This window comes from Molothrus ater, chromosome 6, assembly GCF_012460135.2.
Source record: "Molothrus ater isolate BHLD 08-10-18 breed brown headed cowbird chromosome 6, BPBGC_Mater_1.1, whole genome shotgun sequence".
Lineage (NCBI taxonomy): Eukaryota > Metazoa > Chordata > Aves > Passeriformes > Icteridae > Molothrus > Molothrus ater.
The window spans coordinates 7,544,928-7,565,915 of NC_050483.2; the positions used below are offsets into that span (position 1 = coordinate 7,544,928).

Genomic DNA, 20,988 nt, shown 5'->3' on the forward strand with positions numbered 1-20,988 from the left:
CCTTCTCCTGAACATCATCTCTAAATGCAGACTCCTAAACTTGAATGCTGGGTGAACTATGCCAGTATTACTCACATTGCAAAGGGCAGCAAGACAAGAATGTAGCAAGAAAAACAATTTACTATAGGCTGTAAAAAATATGCATGTTCAGCTAGACTATGTTGTAGCTTATTAAAGGGAAAACTACTGTATGTTTTTGTATCAAATTGAGACATGTACGAAGAAAAACCTCCAACAAACCTCCCAAAAACTTTCCCAGTTCCATTGCTGAATTCAGGCTATTTGACAATCTTGGACCTTTTATGGACACTTAAATTCAAATGCTCTTTATAAAACAATAAACAAGAACTAGCAAATGAAAAAACCTCCTAAGCCACTTGCATTCAAGCACAGCTGGCATTTTAAGTGATAGAAAACTCCACAAGATAGAGGAGAAAGAGAAGGTTGGAGCTGTTGTTTCTAAAAGAGTCACAGGAATGACCCATGCACATGGGCTACATATACTGAGATTCCTGCAATGGGACAATGGCAGTAAAAGCTGTAAATGATGGCATTTTTATGAATTTTAATGAATTCCTGTTGGCATCATTTTATGAGAAATGTATCTCTTCAGACAAACAAGGTATTTTTATGATCCCACAAATACAATTGCTCATAGTAATTGCGTTGGCATGGCCAGCATAGATTCCCATGTGTCTTCTGACTGAGTCCCACACCATATTCCAATCAAGTGATGAGAAAGGGAAGGCAAATTAGTCAATGGGATTGCACTGATAATGGGATATTTGCCAGACTTCTGATTTTGTTCTTTATGGCCAAGCAGGACCAAATGTAGGAGGAGGGCAAAAGTTATCCATTTGCTTTTTGATTGTCATAAACATTTAAGAGTGAAACCAGAAATCGTTCCTTACTGATCCTATAGCACCTGCAGAGCCCTACCTAGACCTGTCCTCCTTTCTGCCTGTGTGAAGACCAGGTACTAAAACGTCTCATATTTCAGGGAATTCACAGGTATGGATCTCTACCAGCACCAGGAACGCTGAACCAAAGGAGGAATTGTGACATGCTGGGGCCAAGCTCCAAGGCAGGACCTGACACATGGACTGGCCAGAGAAGGAATCCTCCTCTGGATCCCTATGGGGAACAGAGGTCTAGAGCTCTGAGTCGTGCTTGTAGGGTGTGCATCACAGAATGGAAATTGCCATCCACTCACCCTTCCCTGCTGAGTAAGTAAATTTTAGATTCTACGTTGCCGCATGGTTTTGTCTCATCCATCCCACCTGGCAGCAGCCCTGTGACATGGCTTAATTCCCTCACAAGCCATATTCCACAGATGCCTGGTCTCCTGTGACAGCCACCACGTTTGTGGCTGGGCTGAGAGGGGCAGATCCTCACCCAAGGCCCACGAAAGCACCAGCAGGGCATTGTGACAGCGCCCCTGAGCCAGCCCGAGGCAGTGACCTGGTGTCCTGAGCCACCCTCTGATGGCAAACTGTCTGCAACGGGCAATTGAGCTTTTTGATGTTTCATTTCTCCCCTTTTATTAGATTGTATCACTCCAGATTGTTCAAATACAGGGTATTCTTTTTGAACAGCTTTCTTTCCTCCCTGAACATCCACAGACTAAAGTTCTTTACATTTGGCTGTTTTAAATATGAAGAGCAAAGCTTCAGCCAATGGATGCTGTTAAATTTTCAGAAGACATAATAAATTATTTACTCTTAAGTAAACATTATTTCTTCTAAACGTAATACATTTATTTTGTGGGTTTCACTTACTATTTCTGTAGCCATTTCAGTCACTCACTCTGACCATTTAATTCCTTTTAGACAACACATCTGTTAGCCACATATTTTTTAGGTTTCTCTTTCCATGGAGACCCTTGGACTGCAAAGGATCAGAAGGGTTCTTCCCTTATGGATATGACTTTCCAATGTCAGTGAAAGAAGTTTCATCTGCCTTCACTTCTGCACGACAGAAGTGTTGCAGAGCCAGACAACGCAAAGCCTCATGTTTGTGGAACATCGTTTCTCTCCTTCACAAACAGATCTCCAACCACCAAAATTCAGCCCTCCCATGGTTTTAAATCCCTCTGTAAACCTGCTCAACATGTCTTCAGGAATCTCTTTCCTCCATGTTTCTGCTGAAGAAGTATTTCAGGCAAATCACAAGGCAAGGCTCCTTGAAAAAGTGTCTCCATGCTTGCTAACACCATTTCTTTCTTTCTCATTAGTTTGAGGAATAATGATGCAACCGGAATTTTCTGAAATATGTCACAGAACTTAAAAAGAAGACCGAGACATAAAACTGCAATAAGCCAGGTTCTCAAAATGTATTTCTAACAATGCACTTATGGTGAAGCAGGTTAAAGCAGTCCCAAACTGTGCTCCAATCATTCTCTACCCTACTCAGGTGTTCTGGCTGTGACACATAAAATGATGCCATAATCCATGTGGGTTTAGGTTTCCAGTGTACTCCACTACCTGCCCCACAGCCAAGGTCTCGTCAGGAAGGAAATACACTGCAGATATAACTCCTAGCTCTGCTAAGAAATGACATTCTGTTCTGTCTGTTCTTAGTCTCAGAGTAATTTGCTTTTTAACTTGTATTTCAGAAACTGTCAAGTACTTACTAACAATAACTTCTGTATGTGTGTGTGTTTTTAACAGAGGTAAGCGGGGTCTCAAAAATTCAATGTCTGCACATACATTGCAAAAAAAAAAAAAAAGCAGGCCAGTTTAGAGAACAATGTAGGCATGTGTTTTTAAACTACTGTTCGTGCAGTCTGGTCAGGGCTGTGTGACACAGTATACAGTGTTTTGTCATCCAAGGAATGTCTTTGATCAAGAGTTTATGCAAGAAGAAAAAAAAAGCCATGAAACCCTAATCCGTTCCCACAGTCCAGTAAACGTGAGCTGGACAAACAGTGGACAATAGCAGCAAAGCTTGCTGCTGGAACAATGGCTGCAACTAAAAAAATTAAAGGGTTGCTGACTCACAGTTCCTACTAGCAAGAAAGATTCCATATAGTGTTGATTATTCTCCAGAATCCTGAAGATGCTGAAAGTTAAAAAGTGTTGAGCTAAAGCAGCAAAACAGGGAGTTAAAATCAGAAATGGAACAGTGACAAATGCTGAGTTGATTCTGTCTGATGCACAGTCAGGATGCAGGGACTGAATAATCAACCTCCTTTCTGCTGAACATTTTGCTAAAATAAAACTCCATGATTTTATTAGGAACAAGCATCAGTTAAATTCTATCAGACAAGAGGCCACTATTTCAGATGTCACCCTAACAAATTCTGCACAACTAGAATTGTGTAGCTAATTTTTCCAAGACAAAAGTTTTATGCATTTTCTTATTCCTATTAAGAAATCTCCCCAAAACCAGATACACAGAATGCTGCACTAGTGCGCAATTAGTTATGGTTATAGAATAGGATAAAATAATTTAAAACATTGTGCAGCAAGCTGCTTTGCAATCAAGTGAAACAATGCCTGAAATTTTTTCACTTTTCATATATTCCATGGATTTAGGAAGTGTCCCACGTTTCAGATGAGTTTAGTGACCGTGTCTCCTTCCACACAGTGGTGCAGCATTTGATAAGTAGTACTACAGAATTCCAGCACCAAAAATGCTGAAAAAAATTAATTACCACACTTAGGGAGTAAACACTCCAGTGATTAAGGTGGGAGCATTCCCAGTGCAATGTCAAAGAGATATTCAGGTTAGCTACAAATGAACTGACTGTGCAAGCTTACAAAACAGCACACAGAGCTTTTATTATTATTTTTATTATCACCCCAGGCTAGGCTGGTCCTGCAGTTCCAAACCCTGGGACACACTGAAGTGCTTCAGCAGGGCTTTGCTCCAGTTGGCCTTTACACGTCAGTCCCAGACACCACAACTTGCAACTGGGAACCTGCTGAACTCCTCTCACACCTCCCAAATCCCCTTTTTCCTTGGTGATACATCCACTTCTGTGGGAATGTGTACTGTCACAACTTTATCCATTAAAAAAACAACTCTGGCAGACTGTAAAATGAGAATCTTCATGGTTACTTGCCAAACTATGAAAGCTGAAGTTTTAAGCTGCAATTAGACCAGAAGCCATGGTTGTAAGAAGTTGCAAAGGGCACTATTCAAAAGGCACCAAGAATAGAAAGAATTAGAAAACAATACCAGAAATATTAAGTTCTTACTCTAAAGCACTGTGGGATATTAGGGTGCAGGCAGACTTTTGACAGATGGATTTCCCTTTACTCCAGTGCAGGAAGTTGCATTTCCAGCCAAAGTGTAAATAAGCATTCATAAATACAGGGCAGGCTCAAAGTCTCTCTTGCATCTCTTCAAAAACAAAAACCTATATAAAACCTTGAAACTGATTTACTGGAAAATTAAAACTCCAAATTTAATCTCACGTGGAAATTATCACAACCTTGTTTCAGAAAAACAGATCAGGATTCAAATGAGCCAGAGTACCTCTACAGGGTTGGTTTTGAAGCAAACAATTGCACACCCAGGTTCCTTTTTTTCTGATTTATTTCACTCATTTCTGTCCATTATAGATATTCACTCAAAGCTGGAATTTATCATTTTTAGTATAGCTGACAAGAAAGGGAAAGGAAGTTCCTTAATGAAGACAGAACAAGAATCGTGCTTGAGAACTTTACCAAATGGTATTCAAAGTTTATCTCTCTGCCGATGCCTCAAAATTCACTATTTCTTGTACTCATCACACGTTGCAGAAAGGAAAATTACAACTCTTCTGGATTGCCATGACTTCAGCAGCCTAGCAGTAACGAGCTGTGTATCCACCTTTTAACAGAATTCCATATTCCACAGGCTCAGCTGAGAGATGATCACAAAGAGACAGAACAAGCTAGAACGCAGTCCGGGCAAGTCAGAAATTGGAGAGTGAAATGTTTCAAACATTCCTCCCTAACTCCTGAGCTGTAAGCAGGGGTGGTGAATGAGTACAGAGATATATTCTGAAGTCTTCTGCAAAATTTCAAACTTCTTGGACAATCAGCACCAAGCCACAATCTCAATGTCCTGCTTTATAAATAACCAGTATCATAATGTACAAGGCTGCATATTTTTCTATATATTTGTGACCCTAAGACAAAGACACATGAATATTCTTGATGTAACCTGGGCTATAAATCAAGCATACCCAAAACCTCAGCTGTGAATCAGGCATAAAAACACCTCTACAGAATGCTGGGAATGTTCCACTGCCACGGCACTGAACGTGACACAAACTCCCACAAACCAGAAAACAAAAAAAATGGCACTGAAGAAAGCACAAACTGCGCATCCAACAGAATTTTGAACTGTACCTCATTTAATAAACGCAATCAGGCCCATACAAGGTGTGAAACAGCAGATATTCAGAAAAATACAGACTCATGGAAGAAGAGACTCCATCAGTGTGTCCACACAAATGAAACTTAATTAAAGACCTAATTAAAAAAAATAAAGACCTAATAGATAACCCTAAACTTGGTATATCCCAGCTGGAAATCCTGGTTGATATAATACTTACAGTTCAGTATATACACATGTATTTATAAAAATACATGTATAAATACACATGCATTTATAAAAATAATTTACTATTTTTTTTAAATAGAACTAAAGCAATGCAAGAAAATTAGCCATCAAACCAATTTTCCAAATAACAGTCACCACCTGACTGCCAAAGACCCTTTCTCTCCTGAGCTGAACAAAAATAGTGTTTGATCCAATCTCTGGAGCAGCACCTTGGCTTGTCACCCACATATCACACACTTCTATTGAACAACTGCTCTACCTGGAGCTCTCACAACCCTGCCCTTGTTTTTACAAACATTTTAGCAAATGAGGAAACAAGTAAAAATTAATTCCTACCTCAGTGTTACGTCACTGCAAAGATATTCTCCACATAATTAGAATTATCATGAGTGTGTACATTCTGTACTGTCTATTTTAACCACTTCACCTACACAAGTATTTGTGAGCTCCTACAATCCCACACATCCACTAGATGGCTCTGACACTGCCTGTGGGTATCAAAATTCACATCTAAGACAGTTAAAGAACCCAAAAACCTCTAATCTGTCTTTGATTTTCATATTTCATATCAAATTCACAAGGCTGAACTGTGCCATGCAGGCAGAGCCAGACACACACAGGGTACAGGTGGTAAAAGGAATTCTGGAATTCCTCACTGGAATGCAAAGACATCCAGCAGCCCAAGGCAAAGCCTGTTCCAGGCACTCCTCTCAGCTAACACAGCTGGCAGCATCCAGTGATTTGGAATGACACTGAAGTGGTCACTTTTCAAGGCTGGCACATAAAAAGCTGGTCTGTGTGAGAGGTACTGACAGATACAACTCTCCTGGCAGTCATGTTCATCTCACCCACCATTTAAACTGCTAACTTTTGGGAGAGGTTAGATTTTGTGGAGCTTGCTCCCTTCCCCCCATCAGCCTGCAAAAAGAAAATCCAGGTGCAAATTCCATATTCTGAGCAGGTATCTTCATCCTTCTCCTCTGCATTCTGACCTCCTTTGTCATTCCATCTTCTCCCCACAAAAATGTTTCCTGCTGCAAAGTCTGCAGGGAATTGATTTTATTTTCCTTCACCCACAGCATGTATACATTGTGTAAACTGAATGATCTGCATACACAGATTTTTAAGTAACAGACATCCTTTAAACAAGGAAACTGTGCAAATGCTTGTTTTCCTTTTGAGGAATTATCAATAAAAGACTAGCAAAGAATTAAAACAAATATTTCTATTTAACAGATTTACACACTAGTGTGTGTAATATCCTAAATAAAACTTGGAGATAATAAATGTTAAATAATATTACAAGTCCAGTGACTTTTCACTTCCCCTTTAACATCTCTTCTCTATTTTGATTTTTTTTTTAATATAAAAGTAGATAGACACTTTTCCAGCTCTGTTCTTTCAATTTTTTTTTCTTTGGTCATCCACGATTATCTTCATCTGTTGCATTCAAAATGTCAGTGAAGATCTCTCATTACCAAGTCTAAAATCAGACTGAATATTTAGCATTGAACAAACCTAAAAAGGAATACACAGAAGTGTTTCAAAGGGTCTGTTTTTCAAGAACAAAACTCCCAATTGATCCATTTATCTTTTTCTGATCCCATTTATAATTCAAATTGTCAAAGATTATTTCCAGCTTGCTTTTTAAATAATTTTTTTCCTTTGTTTTGCATTTGTTATTGCTTGGGAAATTTTCAACTATCAAGGATTTTCACTTGTATCTCACATGTATCTCACTTCAAGTATTTTCCTGTGATTGCAGAATGGGAATAATAACTGCTCCACAAAATTTTGGAGTGGCTTTAGAAAAAAAGTATCTTCAAAAACTAATTTATGTGCTAAAATTATAACTTAATCCTACAAACCTGTTTAAATTTTCCTCTGATTTTTTCCAGATCTTCTTGCAGCTTATCATAAGTTGGGTCTTCATATGGGAATTTCTGAATCATCCCTATTAATGAATCCAGAGCCCTTAGCTTTTTGCTAGAAAAAACAAAATGAACCTAATTAAAAGAAAACCCAATGATCCTCACACAGGAATTTTTCAATCCATCACTATGAAAATTATACTGATATATAATAATCCAGAGCACAAAACCCAGCCCTCCATCCTTCCTTAATTCAACTTCTCCCATTCAGCCCACTGTCAGGTGTGTTCCATATTCTGAAAAAAAGAAATTATCCAAACTGGGAATTATTCCAAATTGGGAATCAAGATTTAAGGCTTCCATTTCAACTTACCAGTCCAAAAGTTGAAAATATTCAAGAATCAACAATAGTACTGATTAGATGACTGGGCAAAATAAAGAAATGCAACCAAAAAGGCAATTCTGACAGACAGATTAATCAGAATGGGACAGAACAAAAAGATGTGAAGAGAAGAATGGAAGTCACAGTGAAATGACCTTAAGCCTTTTTAACCTCACCTGCTCTTTGGATCTGTGCATTTCTGGAGCAGACAGTGCCACGTCAGTGCAAACCCAAGGTAGCAGCCAATCTAAAATAAATTTTAAAGAGTCATGAGGGAAAGAAAAAAACCCAAAGGACACAGAGCATAGACAGTGGAACAAAAATAAAGCACTACACTGTATCTCACTCTTTGGGAAAATAAACCCTGGGTACACAAACTGTACCCCTTTCCAAGCTGGAAAGGCAGACAAGGTTACCCAAGCCACCCTCTCACTTGATGTGTCTAATCCTGCCTCCCTCTGGAGCTGTCCCAGTATGAGGAGATTACAGCAGTTCTCTCTTATGGTCTGTCCAGGACCATTTTGTACAAACCATCCAGCTCTGGAGGCTGCTACTTGGCATTCTCATCCTGTAGCTGTGACAAACCGGAGTGGACACATGGGACAAGCTGAGGTGCCTCCACACCAGTGTCCAGCCCCTGAATTCCTAGGAATGGTTATTGATCCAGGTGTGCAGAAGAGGAGCAGTGCCACAAACCCTCACAGCTTCACAATTAACAGTGAGTGCAGGAGACACACAGAACTGCCTCTTTATGGCTCCAGATTCCATGCTTTCCCCTAGGCCACAGGAGATGGCATTAGGGGGCAGGGGGACCTTTAGCCATAATTTTGGGAAAAAAGATTGCCAAAGCTCCATGCAGCAAATAAGCTGAGAAAACACAAGTGCCTCTACTGAACCCTCCAGCTCAAAACAGCACCTTTAAAGCAGCTTTATGGCCCCTCCTGGACACAGACAGAGCAGTGAAACACAGCAGGCCTCAGCCTGGAAATTTCTGTGCTGCTGTCATTTTCTCATTACAAGAAGACTGGAGTGCTCAAGAGTTTCCCTGCTTACCTCTGAGCCCATCCTGGCTCCGTGCAGTGCCCCGTGCCTCCTGCCCTCAGCCATGCCAGCGTGGCTGCCCTCTGCAAGCCCCTCCTGGTAGCCCTCCCCGTGGAACCTGGCAGTGCAGAACCACAGCTTGGTTAATCTCCCTGTGGAACCCAGGAGTGCACAATCACAGCTTGGTTAATCTCCTGTGGAACCCTGGCAGTGCACAATCACAGCTTGGTGAATCTCTCTGTGGAACCTGGCAGTGCAGAATCACAGCTTGGTGAATCTCCTTGTGGAACCTGGCAGTGCAGAACCACAGCTTGGTTAATCTCCCTGTGGAACCTGGCAGTGCACAACCACAGCTTGGTGAATCTCCTGTGGAACCTGGCAGTGCAGAACCACAGCTTGGTCAATCTCCCCGTGGAACCTGGCAGTGCAGAATCACAGCTTGGTTAATCTCCTGTCCAGTCACACTGCACACGAGTGGCCCCAGGCAACAGAAATACCACATAAAATCAATTTAAATCCCAGAATCACAGGCTTGTTTTCGTTGGGGAAGACCGCTGAGTGGACTGGATGATTCCAGTCAAACATTTGAATGATCATCACTGTGTCAACCAGCCCAGAGCCCTAAGTGTCACATCCAGCTGTTCCTTGGGCACCTCCAGAAGTGGTGACTCCAGCAGCTCCCTGGGCAGCCCCTTCCAAGGCCTGGCAGCCTTTTCCATGAAGAAATTCCTCCTTATGTCCAACTTAAACCTCCTCTGGTGCAGCTCAAAGACACTTCTTTTTGTCCTGTCACTTGTTACCAGGGAGTAAAGTCTGATCCCACATGGGGAGCTCCTGTCAGGGAGTTGTAGAGAGAGAGAGAAGGTTCTCTCTGAGCCTCCTTTTCTCCAGGCTGAGCCCCCCCAGCTCCCTCAGCCGCTTCTCATCCAACCTGTGCTCCAGAGCACCTCAAAGTCTTTTCTTGCAGTGTAGGACCCAAAACTGACCCGACAATTCAAGGTGGGGCCTCAGCGGTGCCCAGAACAGGGGCATGGTCGCTGCCCTGGTCCTGCTGGCCGCACTACCGCTGACAATGCCAGGATGCCATTGTCCTTCTTGGCTCCCTGGGCACACCTGGGCTCGTGCTCAGAGCTCTCGGCCAGCACCCCCAGGCCCTTTCCCTCTGGGATGCTTTGCAGGAACTGTCCGGCTATCCTGGAAAGCTAAAGAAGGTTGAGGCGACCCAAGGACTCGGCACTCGGCCTTGCTGACCCTCACCCCGCTGGTCTCAGCCCATCAACCCGGCCTGCCGGCGCGGGTCGCACTCTGTACTGACACCAATTCCCCTGGCAGCCTGTCCCAGCGTCCGACCATGCCCTGGATGAAGAACCCTTCCCTGGTATCCAGCCCAAACCTCCCCGCCTCAGCCCCAGGCCGTTCGCGCCGCTCGCTCCCTCAGAACGCGCAGAGAGGCGAACTTTCCCCGCCCTCTTCCTCGGGCTCAGCGCTCGCCCTTCTTTCCCTGGCAGCTCCCAGAGGGAAGCGGAGGCCCGGGGAAGCCTTGTGCTGTAGAGAAGCCCCTGTGGGGCCGCTCCAGGCTCGCTCTGTGCCCTCACCTCTGCTCGGCCATCACGATCCCATCAAACAGGTCAGCCATGGCGGCGCGAGGCACGCCGGGAGCGGACGGCGCGCGGGAGGGGGCGTGCCTCATAACCACAGGCCACGCCCCCTCTCGGGCCAAGCCACGCCCACATAGCCGCCGATGTCGTGCGGCCACCAGGGGGCGCCCGAGCGCCGCCACAGATCCCGGCCCTGGCCGTCCAGGGGGGAACCTCGGTGTCCCAAAAATCCCACCCGGGGTGCCAAAAATCCCACCCAGTGTGCCAAAAATCCCGCCCCGTGTGCCAAAAATCCCACCCGGCCTCTCAGAAATCCCACCCTGGGCCTCAAAGCGGTGTCCAGACGCCCCCTGAGGTCCGCCCTGCCGTGCGGAGCCGGGTCCAGCGCCCGGGCTCGCTCTGGGTGAGGAGCCTTGTCCCAACCTGAGCCTGAGGCAGCTCCCGGCCGTTCTCCCGGCTCCTGTCGCTGGTCATGGAATGACAGAGTTTTATCACGTAATATTGGTGTCTGTGGCTTTCCAAAAGTGTATTTTTGGTGTGTCCCCACAACTGTTCCCTGTGAGGGCGGTGCGGCCCTGGCACAGGCCGCCCAGAGAAGCTGTGGATGCGCCATCCCTGGAAAGTGTCCAAGGCCAGGTTGGATGGGGCTCTGAGCAACCTGGAAAGGTGTCCCTGCCCCTGGAATTAAATGATCTTTAAAGTCCCTTCCGACCCAAACCAGTCTATGATTCTAAGACATAAATATTTTTGGTTTTAATACCCACCCAAATTGTAGTGTGCCCTTCTAGGCTGCTTTGTTTAAAATACTGACAGATCAACACTAGTCAAAGGAAACATTTATATTCATTTACAAGCACGTGTTTTAAAGTTAACTTACACTATTTTCCAGATACTTAATAAAATGTGGCTCTGGGTCACACTATCCTTCCACTCTGATGTTGGAATATGTATATTTTTGAGGGAAAAAAAGGGAAATTTTATTTAATTTATCAAGTTGCTCGCCATTCGTATGAAAAGTACACTGGCAGAGTAGAAAGAGTGGCCCCCAAATTTTCCACCGCCAGGGTTTCAGTGATTTGAGCAGAGGTAAAGTGCACACTATGACTTTGAATTGATTTATAGGTTTTCACACTTCCCCCCAGTGGAAATGAAGACGCTCAGTATCCCCTTTGCTGCAGCCTCCCCGCTCCTCTAGCAACTCGTATTTGCACATCACAGCTTCCAGCTGAGACTTCCCAAGGAGACATTTGACACCTGAGCTTTAAAAGCGTTTCAGGGCTGTAAAATGTTCTGTTGCAAATGAAAGCACCTCCATTGTCCTCCTGCCTTTGAGGAGCTCTGATGGGCAGGGGATGGGGTGTGCTGGTGGTGTTTACATTCCCACAGCACCAAAGGTGCTTTTTGGAGGTTTTGCACACCCGGTTCCTGACCGAGTCAGGTGTCGCAGGGCAGGGGAAGCGTTTCCCAGCAATCCTCCCACCTCAAGCCGAGATCTTGTCAGATTTTGTAAGCAAAACAGCCAGGTTTGGTCAGAGCTGGGATGGGAAAACTCCAACGAAAACTGACGCTCTCCAGGAAGTGGTATGGGTTAATTTAGCTCCTGGCATTCTTCCCTCTGTCTGAATAAATATTGAACCAACCTCTAACCATGCTGTTGCAGGAAAAATCGTCGTGCTGCCTGCCGCTGGAAGAATGTAAGCTAAAGGTGTCAGCAAATAGGGTCAGGAGAGAGATCAAGATGATGTTCCCAAAATGTAAGGTTGCCTGTCTTTGCACCCTTGAGAAATATTCACAATGTTACACCCACTTAAAAAATATCTCACTGGGTCAATTAAACAGTGTACCCTCCAAACTCCATTATGTGCCATGTTTCCTGTCAAATCTGTGCAATCTTTTAGCAGAAGAATAAAAGTGATTTTTCTTTTCTTGCCCAAACTTTAAAAGTTCATTCTTATATTATTTTGTTTTCTGGTTTTTGTGGGGTTTTTTGTTTGTTTGTTTGTTTGTTTTTTAAGAAAGGTTTTGAAAGGCGTTCAAAGAAAATATAGTGACTGATCAAAACTGGAAATGAAACCCCCTGAAATCTGAAAAGTTTTGGAATAAAACAACCTGGAAATCAGAACTACCTCTTCCAGCAAACGAGGAGTAGGAACCCTCCGGATGTGTGGCAGTGGCTCAGCACAAAAGAGAATGGGAAAACACCATGGGAGATGTTTGCCAGCCAAGAAATCTGCTGTTCCTGCCTCTCACAGCATTTCCAAATGGAAACATTTGGGCTCTTTTCCTGCCAGAAACTGACATCTTTTTCAGGCAAAACTCACACTTTTCTCTCTGGCAGCACTGGTTAGAACGGTTCCCCTTTTTAAATGGGAGCAGCCTTCTACCCACAGGATTTTTTTGTCAAGGGAAGTGGCTGAGTCACCATCTCTGGAGGTATTTAGAAGATGTGTGGATATGGCACTTAGGGAGAGACAGAAGAGTCAAGCAGATTTCAGTGTTGAAGATGATTTTCTCTTTTATTGCAAATGTACACATTACACTAATGATAATGCACAGAAATTTAAAAATTAGCTAAAATTACAGCTATTTAAAAATTGGCTATTGTTGGCTAAAATTCTGTTGATTACAAAACTGCACAAGATTTGTTACAACTAAAAAACCCACATTCAGAAGTATATAAATAGAATTTTGAGCATAAATAACAGTAACAAAATAAACAGGTGTACGTATTCAATAAATTAATTATAAATATTGCATTGGCAATGAAGTGCTAGGTCAGAAGAACGCCGGTATTTCCAGTAAAGTTTTTTTTTTTTTCCTTTTCTTTCTTTTTCCTTTCTTTTTTTTTTTTTTTCTTTTTTTTTGTACAGAAATATCTCTTATAAATGAACCTTTTGAAACAAGTAGAATCCCTGAACCATCCTTTTTTTTTCCCCCCTTTGGCTTCACCTTGGCTATTCCTTCATTGAATCTTTTCAGAGGGAGAGCAGAACTTGAAGACATTTGGGTGCCTTGGCCAGAGGTCTTCACAATCCCTTCTTGCAAGGAGAATCCTGACCCAGTTCTGCAGCTTTTCACTCACTAAACCATCTCTCCACTGATTCTCATGGATGCTGAATCAAGGCTGGAAGTGACTTGAAAGAATTCCTGGTGCTTAAAGGCTGAACACAAAACCCTATTTTACAACTGATTTGACCTATACATCCGTTCTCAGTGTTTTTCTCTGTTTGCTAATGACATACACATACTTATATACAACACAATCTTCATTTAAACATTCATTTGAGCTGCTCATTCCCTACCTGATGAACATCAATTTCTAGCCCTGGGCACTCTTCCAACCACACATTGAATCCTCACTGATTTTGATGAGAACTCTGCTGGGTGATTCTGATGCCACAGAGAACATAATTTAGCCTACAAAAGAAATCAATGATCAAGTTTCCCAAAGTACCTCTTAGCAGTAAGGGAAGGGAGAAATTTTTCCCTTTCTCTTATTTTCTAAGGGGGGAAAAAGCACAATATATAAGCAGATTTGTTTTTTTCAGTAGTATGCTTTCCATAGAGAGTTTTCCCCAAAATGTTGTTAGCAGCCTTTTAAGAAGCAGCATTAACTCAAGTTACATCTGATAGGATGTTTTCCTTCATCTAGTTTTGGTCCAAGTGTTTGAGTTTAGATCTCTGAAGAGGAAAAGGTTTTCTGCATTTGCTCATATGAGCAGCTCTAACAGGTGAATATATGTGGAAGTGAAGCTGGTGTAGAAAAATTACAGTTATTTTATCACCACCTATGGGGAATTCTGGTAAGGCTGCTAAACTTTTCACATTTAATCCTCCTTTTCAAACAAAACTATGTGCAGGCAATTCTTTAGACTATAGAACGGGCACTCATCTCTTACAGGTACAACAAGGACGAGGCTGGCTCCATGCTCAAACACGCAAAAAAGTTCCCAAAAATCACTACACAGAAAGCTACAAATCCTACAGTCCTCTTCAATATTTCTGTGAAAACATGTGTGGGAGCACAGTCAGTTCTGGAAGCTGGGGCTCTTCACTGGGGACAGTTTGGAGGCAATGCCAAAGGGATCCATGCTGTCCGTCTCCAGGGGCGAGGAGAACGCCTCTGGCTCGAAGGCTTGGCTGTAATCGCCATATTCACCAAAGTCTGCTGACTCCATGGGCACCGTGTTGATCATGGGCAAGAAGTGAGACAGGGGAAGGAAATCTTTCCCCTTGAACTGCTGTCTCTGTTTGGCACTGCTCAAAGACACTGATATTCCATGTTTTTTGGATCTATACACGTTGTAGCCATCTGGGCGAATCTCCTCCTCAAAGGAACAGTCTTCAGTGGAATACCTGAGCTGAAAAGCAAGGAATAGTGAGAATGACAAATATGCCCACCAGGCTGGGTGTATTCAACCACAAAACAAACCTTGGATGGGAAAAGTCCTAGTCCCTCAGTGGTGGTACCCTGGCTTTCCCAATCCCTATCCTATTCTCTTCTATTCCTATTCTATTCTATTCTATTCTATTCTATTCTATTCTATTCTATTCTATTCTATTCTATTCTGTTCCGTTCCGTTCCGTTCCATTCCAGAACCCCTGAAGTTCTTTCCATGTCCATCCCATAAAATAAGCTTTGAATCCTGGCATGTGCTTCTCCACAGCCACCACTGAGCCCTGGGAAAAAAGTCTCAAAGCACTGGGAAAAAAGTCTCAGATGCCAGAGCAGATTTAGATGAATTTGTCCTTAACTGCAGTCATAAATCCTAATCCAAGTATATAACTCCTGCTCCGTTAGAGATTTGCCTGTGCAAGGGCTTCAGGATCAGGTCTGTAGAAAAGCAGTGTGGCCACTCAGGAAAACAATGCTAAAAGGTAATTTCCACCTTTTTCCACTCAGAATTTGCTGAAATTTTTCATGTTAACATGAGAACTGTTGAATTGATACCAGCACAAGTTAGGACTTTGTACAGAAGAATGTATTTTCTTATGCATGAATTTGTAGGATTACATTTGCAATGGCCTGTACAGATATTATATACCTGTAACATCTTCAGTTATAAATATGAATATATATAAATATATAATAAAATAATATATTATATTTGTATCTTGAACCCATATCAGCAGGTCAGACCTCTCTAGATCTTTACACCAGCACTTGAGTAGTGCTTCTTACAACTCTGTTGCTATTTCAGTCTCAGCTACTGCAGGTGATTGAACCTTGGTCAATAAAAGAGAATCGCTGATTGTGTCTCAGTCGGCAGAGACAGAGGTGTCCTTACATGAATGTTCTGCCTGTCTGAACAGAGAGCATATTTAATACTTTTGGGCCTCTCTCAGACACCCTCAGTAACATGGAGTAAAATTAAGGGTGTGCATTTGGTTATCTTTCAAAAGCATGTTTTAAATTAATAAAGTAATTATTAAAAAAAAGTTTTCTTCAAATAAAATGGTGCAATATTTATCCTTCCACACACATATTATATCTCAGAAAAATATGTGTATATGACAAAACTTGGGGCTGGATAGTTGGCTATCTTTATGAGTGCTCAGCCTCACTAAAAAGGATGATGAAATAAAAAAGATTCTTGCTCAAGAAGTGCACACTACAAACAACAAGATATTGATTGAGTCCCTGTGTCTCAGCTATACCTTTCCCTCTTCACTACATTGGGATGGTCTCTAGTCTGTTTTTTTAAACAAGTATCAAACAGACTTTTTAAGTATTCTCAGATTTTTTTTCCCCCACAGGAAGGATTTTTTTCACAGGAGGAATCACAGTATGTCAGTAGATTCAGCATTTCCCCTAAACTACTGACTACAGCACACAGCACATTCAAAAACTAACCCCAGTCATCATTTTTCCAGTGTCAAAACAGGCCAAGTTGCAGGAGCACAGGTTCAGCCCTCAGACACCGTGTCTGCCCTTTTGTTCTCCCAGTCCTGAGCGTGGTGCTGATAAGGCTGAGATTTACCTGCGGAGCTGCCTGCCTGGGCTGTGAGCACAGAGGTGACAGCAGGTGTCCCCAGCACGGAGATGGGACAGCACAGCTGCTGTGTTTTCAGAATAAAACTCCAGCCTGAATCTAATACACTACACCAATAAATGCTGTTCCAGTCACCGTGTATGCCTTCAAAATGGTTCTACAGGAAAGCCATTTTAAAATTCTGTGATTGCTCAAGTTCAGCTGGTAGCTCCAATGGGAGCAGAATCCAGGCTCTGATTTGTTTTGGATATACATTAAAGAATTAAGCTAATAATTGACCTACCGTATCATCTGAACCTATGCACCTCATCTCAGACTCGATTGATTTGAGCCCAGAAAAGCAACGAAATTCAGAAAGGAAGCTTAATTCTGTGTTCCGCATTCTTAATTTTATCCACATGGAGAAACATCAGTGTTGCTGTTATTAAGGATACTGGGAGTTTTGAGAATGGGCCAAATCCCTTCCTGATTAAAATCAGCAGAAATTTTGCTGGAGTAATCAAAAAAGAATCAAGCTGTATCTTTACTGTGGCATCATGAAAAGCCATCGCTGTGTGAAACTCAGGCTTCTGTACAGACTAAATCTGAACTGCACCTGTCAAATTGTAGAGTCAAGAATGTATTCACATGCCTTAAAAATCAGAGTTTATGTCAAAGTCTAGTTGCTAAGCCTAGTGAAAAAGCTGATCTGGTGGCATCAGAGGGGCATGGAACTCCCCAAGCCCTCAGAGTCCCGCAGCTGTGCTGTTATAGCAGGGCAGAAGTGAGGCAGTGGAGAAGCATCCTTTCCCCCTCCAAATCCTTTTCTTGTCTGCAACTTCCTAAGAGATAGCAACCCATGTTCCTGGGAGTTGTATACCCGGCAGCCAGCTGGCTGCAACTCTTCTCCAAAGGACCAAGCTCTTTTTCATTTTTTTTTTTCCCAGAATACCTGACCTGAACAGTGAGGAATTACTCATATTCTACGGCAGAGCTTAATCTATTCCTGCAGCAGAATCACAGTCTCCCACCGATGAGAATTTTAAACCTAAATGCAACTTTTCCCTGGGGTATATTTTGGCAGGGGACAAGCAAAACATCATTTACTCTCTAAAGGACGTTTCCTTTCTGCCTTCTAACAATGCCCACAGTGACGGTGACGAGAACCGCAGCTCCGGGGGAAAGCAGGCGGGGGAGGTGGGGGAGGGACTGTGGCGGACACCTGGAAGCTTTGTTACCCCATTATTGGAGCACGCCGCTGTTGCAGAGTGTAAAACCCCCCCGGGGACAGCATCGCGGGTCTCACCTGCCCGTGCAGCCGCCCCGCCTCGTCCATGCACAGGTACCGGGAGCTCTGCACGCCCTTGATGGCCACGGTGCGCACGGCCACGGCGCGGATCTCCAGCAGACCTGCGGGCAGACAGAGAGAGGGGACAGCAGTGTCACTCCCGGAGCCCCGTCCCCATCCCCATCCCCACGCCCGTCCCCATCCCCGCCGCCGCCACTCACTCTGCGGGCTCTGGCTGCCGGCCGCGTCCACCCGGCCGTCGGCGCCGATGCGCAGGAAGCAGCTGAAGAGGCCGTGCTTGCTGGCGGTGTAGAGGTGCCGCAGCCGGATGGGCTCTCCCCAGCCGTAGTTGAGGTGCGGGCCGGCGTCGGGCAGCGGCAGCGGCAGCGCGGAGGCGGCGGCGGCCGCCAGAGCGAGCAGCGCCAGCGCGGCGGGGCGCAGCCCCATCCCTGCGCGGCGCCTCGGGGCTGTAGCGCGGCCGCAGCCGCCCCCCAGCCTTTTATAGCTCGCCCTTATCAGCTCCATCGATCCGGCCGCATCCCATATAGAGCCCATTTCATAGCCGCATTCGGTCACTCCCCCCGAAAATATTAAGCGGGTGACACCCTAAAGTCGCTTCCTCCGCATCCGCATCTCCGAGCTCTCTGCTCCTGCCACGCTCCGGCCGCGCTCCCGGGGCACTGCGCGTCCCGCAGCCCCGATGTGGGACGGGGAGCGCGGGTGGGCGTGTGTGTACCCAGCCCACCCAGTGGCAGGAGGCTGCCCCGCTCCCCGCCGCGGCTCAGCCCCTGCCTTCGGCCCGGCCCGGCCCGTGTTTCATTTCCCTTTGCAGAAATCAAAAGAGTTGCTGCCTAAACCTGGGCTCGCCTCTCCGGTAGGAGCCGAACGCTGGAGGAGCGGACAGCCGCTCCCGGTTCCAGGCACTGGTCCAGCCCGGTCCGGCCAGGTACCGGCGGCTGCGGGTGTCCCGGCGCGGCTCCCGGCTGGGTCCCCGCCCGGCCATCCCCGCCCGGGTCACTAGATGGAGCCTGGCCCCTGGGATGCGGCTGCCTCGCCTGGGGGAGCCGCTCTGGGGGCGCTCTCCAGCTCCTGTTTGTCCCCACTTCTTACAAAGAGACTGGGGGCAAGAAATCCTGGGTGAAGTAAAACTTCATTTAAGCTTCAAACAGAAATTTTCTTCTGGTCTGCGCATGGATTTTTTCCCCCGTGGCTTTCTCCCAGGGAGCTCGCTCAGCGAGTGCCCCTGGAAAGAAGAAGACACACAAATTTTGGGGTTTTCCACTGTATTTGTATCTCAGACATATTTAAAGGGATCGCTGCCGACTCTTCTGCTGTACATCCAAAGTGATCATTGAAGGAATTTTCTCAGATTCACAAAAAGAAAACTGGTCATTTCATAAAGAAATTCCTCCCTCCCCCCCCCAAGACAAATGACAATTCAACAAGACATAACCCCACCTCCCGACCATCTTCTCTGAAACACAAAGCTTCAGTCAGTTTTCACATATTATTTTTTTATTTTGCTTCTTGTTCGCTTTCATCCTTCGGTCCCTGCACTTGCATCTCCCTCCTGCAAACCCTCCCACAAAAATCTTTTCATAAGAAATCTTAGCTCAGTGAGGATGAGCACACAGACAAACCAGACAAAAATACAGAGGCTTGTAGGATGATATCTTGCTCTTATTTTCATGTGCAACTTCAGGTGTATTTAGCTGGAGTTAATGGCATCGATCAGTCGCGTTTGGATGATCAAGGTCTTGCATAACAAACTCAGTGGGAGCAAGGGATTGAATCTCATCAATCCCTTCAAAAGCAGCTTTTGATTAGCTTTGGGCATTTTTTGGTGATCAGCTTGAAACACCCAGAAAAGACCCTAGTTTTTCCCTGCATGATTGCTGAATAATTAATAAGGATACAACCACTTTTCATTCAGGTGTCTCCTGCTACATCCTCCAAATCATGTGTGGGCTTTCCTACCAATTCTGGTCTTCCTTACATCACGGAAGTTCACAGTATTATAAGCCCAGTAAATAATACTAAGGCATGCAAGTCCCTAATTCTTTTTTTCCTCTGCAATGTTATTACATGGCTGCTACAAAGGCAGTTCCTGCCCTGCAACCCTGGGCCCCACAGCAGTTGTGCATGTAACTCATCCTGGCATTCTTCAAGGTACTGAGCACCCACCACACACGCAGAGGTTATGGTCTGAAATTAATCTGAAGGGCTCCTTTAGCTCAATTTTTCTGTGCATCTCAGTGAATAGAAGCTGGTTTATGACCACTGCTTCTGCTATACTGTAGTGGGAACAGTAATCATAATTGCAAGTTTTATTTTCTTCATCAAGAAGTTCAGGCTTCTTTCAAGCTGTAAGGAATTGATGCTTGGAACTTGTTCATTCATCTCTGTGAGGATCAAAAATTGAGGCAGAAAGGACAAATCACTTGCACTAAAGGATATTTCAAATCAGTGAAAAAGCTGGCTGTAAAGGAGAATTTCCCAAGAATTGATGGAGAGCCTTGAAAAACTATTTTCATTGTTGCTGTTGCTGGTGTTGCACAGGCTGATGTTAAAGGGTTCATGTCTAATAAAACTAAAACATAAATTAAGCACTTAACTAATGTTTTGGAATGGCCTCCCTTGTTAGGGGAAGGTTCCAACCTAAATAATTTGTCCAAGTTCCCCTGTAGTCCCTGACAGAGGTGTCTGCAAACACTTAACTAGACTGAATGGTGCCAATCCTATCCCAAAACAGCTGCTGAAGAAATATGGGTTGAATATACCCTGGAAGTATTCATTTCTTATTGCCTCTGTAAAGAAAAAAAAAAAAAAAAAAGCCTAGATGATTAATTCAGATTCAGGTAACTTATTTTTATTTAGAAACTAAAGATAACTTATTTTTAGCTAGAGATAAATGAGCTAGTGAATGTCACTGAATTCAAAATACAAGAGTTGCGACACATTATTTTAATTTCAGTTCCTGTCTGTGTCACTGGACTTTATCATTTATTGGCATGTTTTATCAAAGTTCAATAAAAAAGGCACATGCCTTTGCATGTTCCTACAAATGCATTTGCTGGAAAAAGTGTATGTTTGCAGAACAAATGTATTGTAGGGTAAATCCCACATTCACTTCAGTGCTGGACCTGCTTCCTGCAACAGGGAAACCTGGTAGTGTCAGATTTTCTGCTTTTATGAGGATAGGAAAAACAACCGAAAAAACCCAGGCAGAAAGTCTTATAGAACAAAAATACCTCCTAACCAAACAGAACACAGTTGCAAA

At 44.1% G+C, this 20,988-nt stretch overlaps 2 protein-coding genes across 3 annotated transcripts in view; both read right to left on the minus strand.

Annotated features, from left to right (window-relative positions):
- LTO1 (LTO1 maturation factor of ABCE1) overlaps positions 1 to 10,496 on the minus strand; it is a 25,232-nt gene extending 14,736 nt beyond the window's left edge. The window contains exons 1-5 of one of the 2 annotated variants that reach the window (XM_036384839.2): positions 10,446 to 10,496; positions 8,863 to 8,968; positions 7,986 to 8,056; positions 7,425 to 7,542; positions 5,327 to 7,074 (exon numbers count right to left, since the gene is read on the minus strand). In XM_036384839.2, the coding sequence (XP_036240732.1) occupies positions 7,006 to 7,074; positions 7,425 to 7,542; positions 7,986 to 8,056; positions 8,863 to 8,968; positions 10,446 to 10,486 (405 nt within the window). In that variant the 5' untranslated portion in view covers positions 10,487 to 10,496 and the 3' untranslated portion in view covers positions 5,327 to 7,005. Of the gene's footprint in view, positions 1 to 5,326; positions 7,075 to 7,424; positions 7,543 to 7,985; positions 8,057 to 8,862; positions 8,969 to 10,445 lie in introns of those variants that run through there. The other variant, XM_054515154.1, reaches the window with a different exon arrangement.
- A 2,441-nt stretch (positions 10,497 to 12,937) lies between these two features.
- FGF19 (fibroblast growth factor 19) lies at positions 12,938 to 18,506 on the minus strand. Its single transcript, XM_036384315.1, has 3 exons — positions 17,930 to 18,506; positions 17,727 to 17,830; positions 12,938 to 14,809 (listed from the first exon to the last, which is right to left on the minus strand). The coding sequence occupies exons 1-3, from the start codon at positions 18,261 to 18,263 to the stop codon at positions 14,477 to 14,479; spliced, it is 771 nt and encodes a 256-aa protein (XP_036240208.1). The 5' UTR covers positions 18,264 to 18,506; the 3' UTR covers positions 12,938 to 14,476.
- Positions 18,507 to 20,988: the final 2,482 nt, after the last annotated feature.